The sequence below is a fragment of the Suricata suricatta genome, chromosome 17 (genome assembly GCF_006229205.1).
Source record: "Suricata suricatta isolate VVHF042 chromosome 17, meerkat_22Aug2017_6uvM2_HiC, whole genome shotgun sequence".
Taxonomy (NCBI): domain Eukaryota; kingdom Metazoa; phylum Chordata; class Mammalia; order Carnivora; family Herpestidae; genus Suricata; species Suricata suricatta.
In genome coordinates, this window is record NC_043716.1 from 1,467,804 (window position 1) to 1,478,885 (window position 11,082).

The 11,082-nt window shown below is 61.1% G+C and overlaps 1 protein-coding gene across 2 annotated transcripts; it reads right to left on the minus strand.

Moving 5' to 3' along the window:
- Positions 1 to 271: 271 nt before the first annotated feature.
- On the minus strand, positions 272 to 10,881 carry PLD2 (phospholipase D2). Of its 2 annotated transcripts, XM_029928445.1 has the most exons (24): positions 10,726 to 10,881; positions 10,514 to 10,644; positions 10,264 to 10,406; positions 9,769 to 9,874; positions 9,614 to 9,679; positions 9,418 to 9,476; positions 9,175 to 9,267; positions 8,932 to 9,084; positions 8,291 to 8,440; positions 5,561 to 5,644; positions 5,348 to 5,426; positions 4,532 to 4,642; positions 4,209 to 4,379; positions 3,712 to 3,838; positions 3,403 to 3,521; positions 3,215 to 3,328; positions 2,987 to 3,091; positions 2,728 to 2,816; positions 2,498 to 2,611; positions 2,312 to 2,361; positions 1,990 to 2,124; positions 1,667 to 1,820; positions 1,223 to 1,337; positions 272 to 991 (listed from the first exon to the last, which is right to left on the minus strand). In XM_029928445.1, exons 1-24 carry the CDS (start codon positions 10,832 to 10,834, stop codon positions 767 to 769), a joined length of 2,802 nt encoding a protein of 933 aa, XP_029784305.1. In that variant the 5' UTR covers positions 10,835 to 10,881; the 3' UTR covers positions 272 to 766. The 2 variants fall into 2 exon arrangements, with proteins under 2 accessions (XP_029784305.1, XP_029784306.1); XM_029928446.1 differs by lacking the exons at positions 272 to 991; positions 1,223 to 1,337 and having other exon boundaries at positions 1,673 to 1,891.
- Between the last annotated feature and the right edge of the window lie 201 nt (positions 10,882 to 11,082).

Here is an 11,082-nt window from a genome sequence, read left to right on the forward strand (position 1 = left end):
GTCACTCACGGAACAAGGGACAGCCCTCCGGGCCCTTCTCTCATGTGCTCCCAGGCTCTCCAGGCGTCCTGGTGTGGCCCTGCCCTTCCTTCTCCAAAGGCGCACTGTCCCAACACGTCCTCTTGCTGGCAGCTGGTGACGGGGCTCAGGAAACTCGGGTGCAGTGAGAAGGAAGCGGGAGATGGGTGGGGCGCAGGGGAAGGGCCCCACGCGGGCGGGAAGGGGGTGCAAGCGCTCAGGCCTCAGTTCGGCCCAGGAAGAGCCAGGCACCTTGTCTAGACGAGGCGTTTATTTATGAAATGCTCACTGAACGGATACAAAGCTAGTGTCTGTCCACAGGTAGGGGAGGGAGGGAGTGTGCACCCCAGCCCCCCACCCCTGCCCACTGCAGGGGCAAAGCCAGGAGGGCCTTCATCCTTCCCTCCACCTTGGCAGTGATGGCAGGGAGGGCCCAGGGCAGGGCCCGCTCCCCCCCAGGGAGGCCCCCGGGGTGCGTGGGCAGGAGCTGGCCCCTCTCCTGGAACAGTGGTCTGAACTGGGTGTCAGGGAGGGCGAAGCTCTCCAGGATGCCCCCCCCCCCAGGGGCAGCGTGCCCTCTTCAGCTGCCTCGCCAGGAAGGGTCCCTGTGGCTTCTCTAGTCCTTTCCAACATGCCTGCCCCCCCCACCCCCAGGTCTCAGGGCACTGCCCTCCGGCGTGAGGACTGGGGGCAGGGGCCGGCTCGGTGGAGCCCAGCGGCAGGTAAGCTGTCCGGGCTGGAGCCATGGCTATGTCCACACTTCCAGGGGCATCATGCCTTCCTTGCTCCCCAGGGGGGGCAGCAAGGACTCCTCCTCCAGGAACTTGAGGGGAAAGTGGACCAGGTGGCCCCGGACCTGCGTGAGCTCAGACCTGGCCAAAGGTGGGCTGACCGTGGCCAGAGGCTCCACGGCCACGTACTCCCGGAGCGTCCTCAGAGAGCGCGTGGCGTCGGACGGCAGGCAGCGGAAGATCTGTGGGTGGGGGGCGCAGAAGCCAGGGGGGCTTCGAGACCCTCGGCCAAGAGTCCAAGACACCCCTGCTCCCCACACCGTATCCCGCCACACCGACCCTGAGCCGCAGGATCCCGCGATCCCCATGCCTTCGTCCCCCTTCTGAGAACGGCCGGGTGGTGGGCTCTCTCTGTCCCACCCTGAACAGGATAACGTGTGGAACTCCGCACAGCCAGCCCGCTCGGTGCCCACCTGCTCGTAGATGTTGGCATTGCTCTCGGCCGTGTCCTGCCACAGCTGGAAGAAGTCATCACAGACGGGGTCTCGGAGATCCAGGTCAGGCCAGGCCTGTGCCCCGAGAATCACACTGTGGGACAGGAGGGTCTCCACTCAGATTAAGAAGATCCTTGCAGGGGCGCCTCGGTGACTCAGTCAGTTAAGCTTCCGGCCTCGGCTCAGGTCGTGATCTCATGGCTCACGAAGCCCTTGTCAGGCTCCGTACTGACAGCTCGGAGCCTGGAGCCTGCTTCAGACTTTTTTAATACCTGTTTGTCATGTTTATGCTAGCCCTACTCTCCTGGTGCCCCACACCAGATTGGGAAACCCTCCCGCCTGCTCCAGAGGCGGCGCCTCCCCACTTCCGCCCCCCAGCCCGCCGCACCTGGAGCGCCCCGGAGCACCCCACCCAGGCTCTACCTGAAGCAATGCTTCCGCAAACTCAAGGCGAACCTGCCCGCCTCGTACTCCCCACCGTCCATGAGGGACGGCTCCGTCTCCGTGTCCTCGATCAGCACCGCCAGCTCACTGTCTCGCTTCCCCAGCAGGCTCCGGTCATTGATGTTGGCGGAGCCTGGGGTGGGTGTGGGACGCACTGCGTCTGCCCGAGCCCGGGCGGGGGGGACCCCTGCCCCATCAACTCTGCTGGAGGACCAGCCAGGTTCTGTCACCCACCTCCCCGGGGCCTGCTCCACCTCTCCTCACCCTCCGGGCGCTGCCAGAGACCCAGACCCAGGACTGACCGATGATGACCGTCCGGTCGTCCGCGATGAGCATCTTGCTGTGGATGTAGATGAGCTCTGAGATGGGGTGCCCGCCCAGCTCCCCGTGTGTGCGTAGCCCGCAGATGGACATGTAGTCTCGCCAGGCTGTCCCCACTGTGAGAAAGGGGGGAGGGGGAGGGAGACATGCCCTCACATGCAGATGCAGACCTGTGCCAGCGCCCTCCCCACTTCCAAGTCTATCGGTGTCCCTCTGCAGTAGAAGCTGTCTGCGGCCTCGGAGCAGTGGCCCCAGAAACACGCCAAAATGACGGGCCCCCGCCCCCGGGCCCCCAGCACTCACTGGCTGCTTTGAGGCGATGTAAGATCGAATATTCCCCACGGCACAGGGTCCTGAGGGAAAAGAGCCGGTGAGGGAGGTGCGGCTGGGGGCCGTGGGGGTGGTGGCAGGAAGGGATGGGGCAGAGTCAGGGCCGGGGCACAGGTGGAGAGGGCAGAGTCCGGCAGGGGGCCAGGGGCAGAGGGTCACCTGTAAGTAAAGTGCAGAATGGCCTGGATGGAGTTACCACCACCCGTAGTGATGTCCCCTTCGAAACCGGGCAGCAGGGGCAAAAGCACGTAGACTCGGAAACACTGGCCCTGTCTGGGGGAGGGGTCGGAGTCAGAGGGACGAGGGACGGCCCGCCCCCAAGCCCCTCCCCTCTGCGGAGGGGCCTCAAACCACGCCCACAACCCCATCCTCCCGCCTGTCCCCCTTACTTGTGGGCCTTCAGGATTCTGTCCACAATCTCATCGCCCACCTTGTTCAGAACAGTCCGCCCGTCTGAGCAGCTAATGAAGAACTGGTTCTGGGGCAGGAACCAAAGAGAGACTTCAGCAGCCAGGCCCCTGCCCCCCTGCCAGCCCCATGCGGAGGCTCCAGGCGCTGGCCCTCAAGGACTGATCCCACCGCTGTCCTAAGTCCCTCTCATCACCGGGCGGCCCCTCCGTCCTCTGCCCCTCCCTCGCCCCGTCACACCTCGATGTATAGGAAGTGCTTGCTCTCTCTGATTGTGTGCAGGTAGGCGTTGAGGATGGAGCTCTCCGGCGTCCCTGCTGACCAGCGATCGACTGACCGCAGCACCTGGAGGCCACCGAGAAGACGATGTTGTTCCCACCCCAGGGAGGGAGGAGTCTGCGGTCGCTCTGGGGGGGGGGGCACTGGGCGGGAGGGAGGGGTGAGGACATGCCGAAGAGGGGGCCTCACCTGCACCCTAGCGCACTGCCCCCCTGGGATCCTGAAGGTGAGCTGGTCGGCAGTGCTGGCGGATTTGGGCAGCAGGTAGGGGTACGTGGGTGTCTTGTACTTGGCCTTGGTAGTCTGAGGTGGAGCAACGGAGGTAAGTGAGAGGCAACCCCTCCCCCGCCCCCAGCCCCGCAGGAGGGAGTGCGCACCTTGGTGAAATTCCAGCGCTGGATGAAGTGGCGGGCCAGGTCCCGGGCGGCTAGACCGTGGACAGCCACCCCCACGTCCCGCCATGGCATCCGGGGCGTGGTCTTCCTGTCGATGAAATCTGGGGATCCCGGGAGAGTCAGGGGCAAGGGCGGGGGAGGTCTCTTAGGGACAGTAGGGGCAGGGAGGGGACGAGCCACCCAGAGGGAATGGGAGGCATTATCCCTGACCCAGCCCGACCTGTTCCCAGTCCCGGCCTCCATGTCTGCCCTGCTCTCAGCTTTGGGGACTCGGGAGGAGGGGACCCTCACCCTCAAAAGGCCGGTCCAGCTGCACCCAGTCCTTAGTGATAAGATTGCTGTAGTCCTTGCCCAGCCAGAAGAGTTGGTTTTGGGAGAGGTCCGGGGTGGCCGGAACGTCGGGGCCAGGGCGGGGAGGCTGTAGGGAACACCCAAGCCAGGGGCAAGGAGGGGTCATGGAGGCCAAACAGAGCCCGGGTCACAGAGAAGAGAGGAGCACTGAAAGGGCGCAGACACAGAGACACAGAGAGTAAGAATGAGACAGAGAGAGTGGGACCCTGGCCCTCCCCTTCGCCGTGTTCAGTATCCCAGAGGCTTGGGACGGGGTGGTGGGGGTGGGGCGAGGGCTGGGCGGCTTCATGGCACCTTCCCGGGGTCCCAGAGAGAGGAACCCCGGGGCGGGCAGCACGCAGAGTGACTGTCGGGGGGACGGGCAGGAGCTGGGGGGAGGAGGGTGGCGTCTCGGCTCGCTGCGTCTAGGGGGGCTCAGGAAGGCCCTGGGGGACCACCTGTGGGGCAGCTGGTTCAGAGGGGTCCCCGAGGTCAGTCAGCCGGTAGTGCAGGTCATCCCAGCGGCCGTAGGCGAGGTCCAGCCCCCCCAGGAAGGCCACTACTTGGTCCACGACCAGGAGCTTCTCGTGATGGGCCCACAGCGTCACCTGGTCCGGGTGGCGCATCACCTGCCGTGGGCGTGGGGCAGGGTCATGAGGGCGGGCTTAGGGGAGGAAGAAGGGAGGCCTGCGGAGGGAGGTGGGGGGACAAGATGTTCGAAGAAAGGGGGGGCCGAGGGGACGGGGCAGCGGGGCGAGGGCCGCAGTGTGTGGGGCGTCACCTTTATGTTCGGGTGCAGCAGCATCAGAGCCCTCTTGCTGTAGCCGCTGTTAATGCCCAAGGCCAGCTCCACCTCCTTAAACAGCAGCACCGACACACGGACACCCTCCTCCTGGAGGTGAGCAGGGGCGTCAGAATGGCCCCTCTCCACCTGCCTGAATCCTACCCCGTTCTTGAGGTTCCGGTATGTCCCTGCACTCAGCCTGGGGACCCTCAACACTCACACCGTGCTGATGCTCGGGCAGGCTTAGCAGCGAGTGAGCACCTGTTCACCCCCTTACCCCTGCATCCATCCATCCATCCATCCATCTCCCCCCCCAGCCACGACTCATCCCTTGTGTGCCATCTGTTATCCGTCTACCCCCCCCATCGATCCACCCTTCTCACCCCTATCCTTCCATCTGTCCCCCCTTTCTGTCGTCCACCCACCCACTGGTCCCAGCTCTCCGTCGCCCATCTCTCCATGAACATCTAGGCATGTCCCCGACACGGCAGCCACCAGCCTTGTACCGAAGCTGGTGCTACCAGTGCCGGGCGAAGGGCAGACAGGGATACCCCCCAGGAACACAACAAAGTGTCACTGGGAGCTGGGAGGGAAGTCTGCGCCAGGCCGAGGAGGAGCATGAAGGGGAGGTTTCAGTGCCTCTTAGGGAAGAAAAGAAGGTGATGCTCACCGGACAGCAAGCCAGGCTCGACGTGTTTCCTCCCCGGAAGCTCCAGCTTCCTTACCTTCCCCCGCCGCAAGCCCCCGATCCAGCCTCCACACCCCTCCACCCGCCGCTCCGACCCCCACACCCCTCGCCTGCCCGCTCCTCACCGCCTTCTTCTTCAGCATGATGTCCAGTCTCCACTCGTCTGAATGGGCCGGACGCTTCAGGTAAACCTCAGGACTCAGCCTGGGATCCAGGGGCAGGGGGTGAAGGGCATGCAGCCAGCCACTCCTTCCCTGCCCCTCCCTCCTCTCTCCCGGAAGCTCACAGGCTGCAGGCTTTATCCTTCCCCTTCCTGCCCACGCTTTTCCCCTACTCACCACCAGTCTGTGATGAAAATCTCCTCCCGAGCTCGCAGGATGGCATCTGCCACAGCGGCAAAGTAACCTGCCCCGTTCACAAACCTGGGGAGGGGGAGGCCAAGGAGGTCAGAGGACTCAGAAGCCAGAAGGCTCTAGAGAGTGAAGACAGTCATGGATCAGAGGTGACAGCAGGGTCAGAGACCAAGAGTGATCAGAGAAATCGGACGGTATCAGATGTATAGAAGGGGGCAAATTTGCCAGTTTAAGCTAAGTAAGGTTAAAAATGACAAAAGGCACAATAAACTAAAGAAAAGGACTAAAGATGGGGAAAGCTAATGCATCATATATAAAAAGCTCTAACAAATCAATAAGCAAAGGACATACAAGCCAACTGAGAAAGGAGCAAAGATTAAGAACTAACAGTTCACAAAGGAAATTAGAACAGTCAACCATAGGAAAAGATGTTCAATCTCAGTAGTAAAGTAGGAAATTGATATTAAAATGGAATAACAGGTCTTTAGTCCACTGGACTGGCAAAAATAAACATCAGTGGTAATGTTCAATATTAGCATGTAGAGAAATGAGTATCCTCATAGACTATGGGAATATACATTGGTTATAGCCTTTCCATTTTTTTTTTAACATCCATTTATTTTTGAGAGAGAGAGTGCAAGTGGGGGGGGGCGCAGATAGAGAGGGAGGCACAGAATCAGAAGCGGGCTCCAGGCTGCTCTGTCAGCACAGAGCCTGACACATGGCTCGAACCTACAAACTGGGAGAACATGACCTGAGCCGGAATCGGACATTTAACTGACTGAGCCCCGCAGGCGCCCCGGTTACAGCCTTTTTAGAAGGCGATTTCGCCGTATCTATCAGAATAGCCAACACACATCCTCTGTAATACCATCAAGTGCACGTAGTAATTCTATTTCTAGGGATGCATCCTATTAAATGCTTAGGCAAAGATCGTGCTCAGTGCAGCATCGTTTAAAATGAGAATCTGGCTCTCCTGCTTATACTCTCCCTCCCTCCCTCAAAATAAATTAATAAACTGAAAAAAAAAGATTTGTAAAATGAGTATCTGGGGCTCAGTCGGGTCAGCCTCTGACTCAATCTCAGCTCAGGGCTTGATCTCAGGGTTGTGAGTTTAATCCTCATGTCATGCTCTGCTCTGGGTGTGAAGCCTACTCAAAAATAAATAAATAGGGGCGCCTGGGTGGCCCAGTCGGTTACGTGTCCGACTTCGGCTCAGGTCATGATCTCACGGTTTGTGAGGTCAAGCCCCTCATCGGGCTCTGTGCTGACAGCTCAGAGCCTGGAGCTGCTTCCTGCTTCGGATTCTCTGTCTCCCTCTCTCTCTGCCCCACCTATGCTCATGCTCTGTCTCTTTCTGTCTCTCAATAATAAATGTCTATAAATAAATACATACATAAATAAATAAAATGAGAAAGAACCAGAATGCCTAATCTCTAACACACACATTAAATAAAAAAAAAAAAAAGCCACAAAAGCAAGTTCATGATCTCATTTACACTAAATCACTAAACCAAAAAGTAACGTATACACACAAGCCTGTGAAAAGAAAGACGATGCACAGGACACTGTTGTGAGGGTTACTCCTGGGGAGAGAGATGGGGTATCGGGTGTAGGGCCGACGGGAGGCTGGGGAGTATACGGGTTGGGCAATGAACTAGAACTTAAAGTTTTCACTCATTATGCTTCCCTATGGTATCGTTTTGACTTTTAAATAACAAATAGTCTAGAATGACAGTGAAGCGTGGGGTCCTGACCCAGACTTGAATCCTGCTCACTGCCTACCACATGAATGACCTTGGGCTAGTTCCTCAGCTTCTCCTTGCCTCAGTAGTCTCATCTGTAAAATGGGTACAGCACCCGTGCCTGCCTTGTCGGGTTCATGACACGTGTAAAACACTGAGCACAGTCCCCAACGCCCAGTGAGCGCCACGCAAGCATCAGCTGTTAGTTCTTGTGAAACAAATGAGTGTCAACACCCCCTCCAAGGGAAAAATCCTCCCACCACTCCCTTCTGCCTATGATGAAGCTAAACCGCTTCTGCTCAGCACGCAGGGCGCACCCCTGGCCGGCTCCCTGGCTGCTCCTCCCTGTCCCTCGGCTGCCAGGGCCACCAAACACGCCAGGGGGCTCCCAGCCTCTGTGTGAAGGCCAGCCTTCTCCACTTTCTTGCTAAGGTGAACCTCAGGGTCACTGCCTTCTGCAAGCCGGTCCGGACACCCCCACAGGGGGCACTTCCCCCTCGGTGTTTGCTACCCTGTATCTGCCGCCAGAATGCCCAGGAGTTACCATAGTTCTGTGATTGGATCACGTACTGGGCTGCCTTATTCCTGTCGCTGGGCCTGGCACGTGGTAGGTGCTTGGCACACGTGTGTTGAATCCACAAATGAATCACAGAGATTTTAAGAGATCACAAGGCACAGAGAGAGCCAGGGTGGCAAAAGGCAGTTACAAAGGTCCTAGGAGGTCAGGGAGGTCAGGGTCAGAGTAGATGACTGGCGATTACTGGGGATGGGGGTCAGAGAGACCAGAGGGAAAACAGATAACAGTGCGGTTAGAGGTCAGATGGTCAGGGAGACCCGAGAAGTCAAAAGGGGGAGGCCACGAGGCCAGCAGGGGTCAGAAGAGATCACAGAGGATCAAGGAAAAAACTCAGGAAAACACGGGGAGGGTCAAGCATCCCACAGGCACTCCGAAGGGACGGCAGTGTCTCACCACCGGGCCAAGGTCCCAGGCCGGGGTGGGGCGTAGCTGTCGTGCCGGTGAAGCTGTATGAAGTCTCTGCCCGGGCCCTGGGCCAGCTCCGTGATCTCCTGACCCCACCAGCGCGCCTGCCGGTAGCTGCCGCACTTGAGAATCAGGGACCTGAGCAGGAACAAGGAGATGGACCACAGCCCTCACCCTCCGTGCCCCTGGCCGCGCCCGACCCCTCCCTCTTTGGCTGCCGCTTCTTTCCCACTTCCTCCCTTGTCCCTAATTCACGACTCCACCCGGACAAGGCCGGTCTCTGCCCGCACACCTTAGGCCACTTGGGCATTGCACAGAGCACTGCACCAGGCACTCGGCTTTGCTGGAGGAACGAACGAATGAACGGAGTGCCCTTCCTGGTATAGCAGGAGTCCCTCTCCCAGGCTTGTACTTGTACCCCCGGACCCCCATCTCCGGGTTCTAGGACCAGGCCCAGGCATGCGGTCAGACCAGTTCCCTGGTTCCAAACCCAGGCCGGGCTGCAGGGGGCTGGATGGCAGTCGGGGGTGGGGATGGAAATGCCTCCTTTCCTTGCCCTCACTGCCCCCCAGGCCCCGCTCGGGCTCTTGGCTGACCAGGTGTCCGTCCACACTGGCAGGAGGCCTTACCTGTGGGAGGTGTCGATCCTGACGCCGTAGCGCGTCTCCGTGCTCCGTTTCCCCACCTGCACCTCGAAGCCAGGGTCGAAGAGCTGAACAAAGGAGATGCTGCCCGTCTCGGGGTACATGTACAGCAGGAAGGAGTCCTTCACCACCAGCCACCTGGAGCGGGAGGGCTCCGTCCGTTCCTCCCGGCCCTCGGCGTCCCCTTCCTCACCCCACCGCTGCCCCACCGGCCGCTCCGGGGCTCACCTCTTGGACCAGCGGTAACAGACTTGGTCTCGGCCACAGCAAGTGAGGCCAGGAACGCGGTGGCCGCCCGAGCGCTTCCGGATCACTCCCTCCCTGGGGGCAAAGTCGGGGGACAGGGGTGGGGAGATGGCAGAAGAGGAATCCAGACCCCCGCCCCGTGCCCTGTCTGCCCGCCTTCCCCATCCTCGGGCGGGGCTGGATGCCCAGGTCTGCCCTGGCCAGAGCGGGATGTCAGACACTCACAGTCCTTTGCAGCCAAGGTCTGGGATAAAGGACAGCTGGCTGACTTCCAGGAACTCCGTCTGCAGAAGAGACAAAGGCTCAGAGGAGAGTGGCTTCCAGCTCCTCAGACCCCATGGACCCCCGTGGCACGACACCCTGGGGGCCCGGGGATCCCACTGCCCCTGAGGAGGCAGAGGCCCCAGCCCCTGGGCCCTACCATGGCGTGGTAGTTGCGGTAGAAAGACATGGTCAGGAGGCGGTTGAGGTAATTCTCCAGGTATTTCTGAAGCAGGGACGAGAGACAGAGACAGATGGGACCGAAGGCATTTGCACACCAAGCGCCTTCCGGGGCGATCTGGTGTCCGGCCGCACCTGCTTGCTGGACGCATGTCTGGAGGAGCCCTCGGGGCCTGCGCGAGGCAGGGAGGGCATCTCTCGGTTGTCTGCTTCCCCAGCGGGGGCATAGGCGGTGGCAAAGCTGCGGAAGAGACGGCGAAGAGGGGCAAGTAAGAGCCAGGAAGCTGAGTGCCTGGATCCCTGAGGCGCTGGCCGGGCCGGGGCATCTTGGGGGAGGCCCGGAGGCTGGCAGCGGCCCCCGTCCTGAGAACGGAGACAAGGAAAGAAAGGAAGCTGCCAAGGGCATTTCGGGCACCCAGCCCGGCTGAGACATTGGCACAAGACCACGGACAGGGAGAGCTGAGCTGGGAAGGTTTCCTGGTAACCGGAATAGGAAAAGGGCCCCCCACCCCCCACCCCAGGGCCAGAGCCGGGACAGGGAAAGGGTGTGACCAGCAGAAAGCAGCGGTGGGCTGGGCAGTGACAGGATGGGGGCGCCTCCTTCGCACAGGAAGTGGATGGCCCCCTTACCGAGCCAGAGGGAGCAGACTCATCAAGACTTTGTGTCTCAGGAGGTCCCGGTGCAGCTCCTGGAAATGACGGAACTTCTTCTTCGTCGTCCAGATGAAGGCGCCGTGGGTCAAGCGGACAGAATACAGCGTGCAGGTCCCCACCTGGGGGTGGCAGGACTCAGTGGTTGACCCCCTGGTTGGGTCGCAGCCCCCCCACCAACTCTGGCCCGCCCTCCCTCTTCCCACCTCCCGGGTGTGCGCCCAGCCACCTTGGATCCACTGGTGTATCTTTCTGTTCCCACCACTTGGGCTGTGACTGGGACCCCAGGGGCGAACACCGAGGGGTGCATTTTCAGAGGCTGCAGGTCGTAGATGGCCAGAAACGGGTGCATCCGGTCAGCTAGCAGGGGAGAAGGTGCAGGAATGTGGACGCCAGGAGGTCTCGGCCGCTCGTCCTCCCCGAGGGCCCCCTCTTGCCTACCTGGGTCCTCTCCCTCCCTCAGGGTGTCCAGCTCGTCGGGCTCCATTTGTAACTGGCTGGAGTCCAGGTCGCCCCCAGTGGGGAAGAGGCTCTGGGGGGTCGCCGCCATCCTGGGAGACGGGCAGGCCTCAGGGAGGTGACGCGCCCAGCAGGACCGGGCCCCCCACCCCGCCCTCTGCACCCCCCACGGGTGCCCTTCTTCCCCGCCCGCCCTGACCGCCACCCGGTCCCTGGGCCCCGCACCCAGGATCCCTGAGCCCCGCCTCCCGTCCCGTCCCCGGCGCGCCCTGCAGCTCCCGCCAGGCGGAGCGGGAGCCGGGGCAAGGAGGGCGGGCGGGGCGGGGGGCGCCGGGACCC

Coding starts and splice junctions, on each gene's coding strand:
- PLD2 (XM_029928445.1), bottom strand. CDS start 10,834: ATGGCGGCGACCCCCCAGAGCCTCTTCCCCACTGGGGGCGACCTGGAC. Junction 10,407..10,513: donor GATACACCAGTGGATCCAAG/GTGGCTGGGCGC, acceptor TGCCACCCCCAG/GTGGGGACCTGCACGCTGTA. Junction 3,092..3,214: donor GGCAGTGCGCTAGGGTGCAG/GTGAGGCCCCCT, acceptor GGTGGCCTCCAG/GTGCTGCGGTCAGTCGATCG.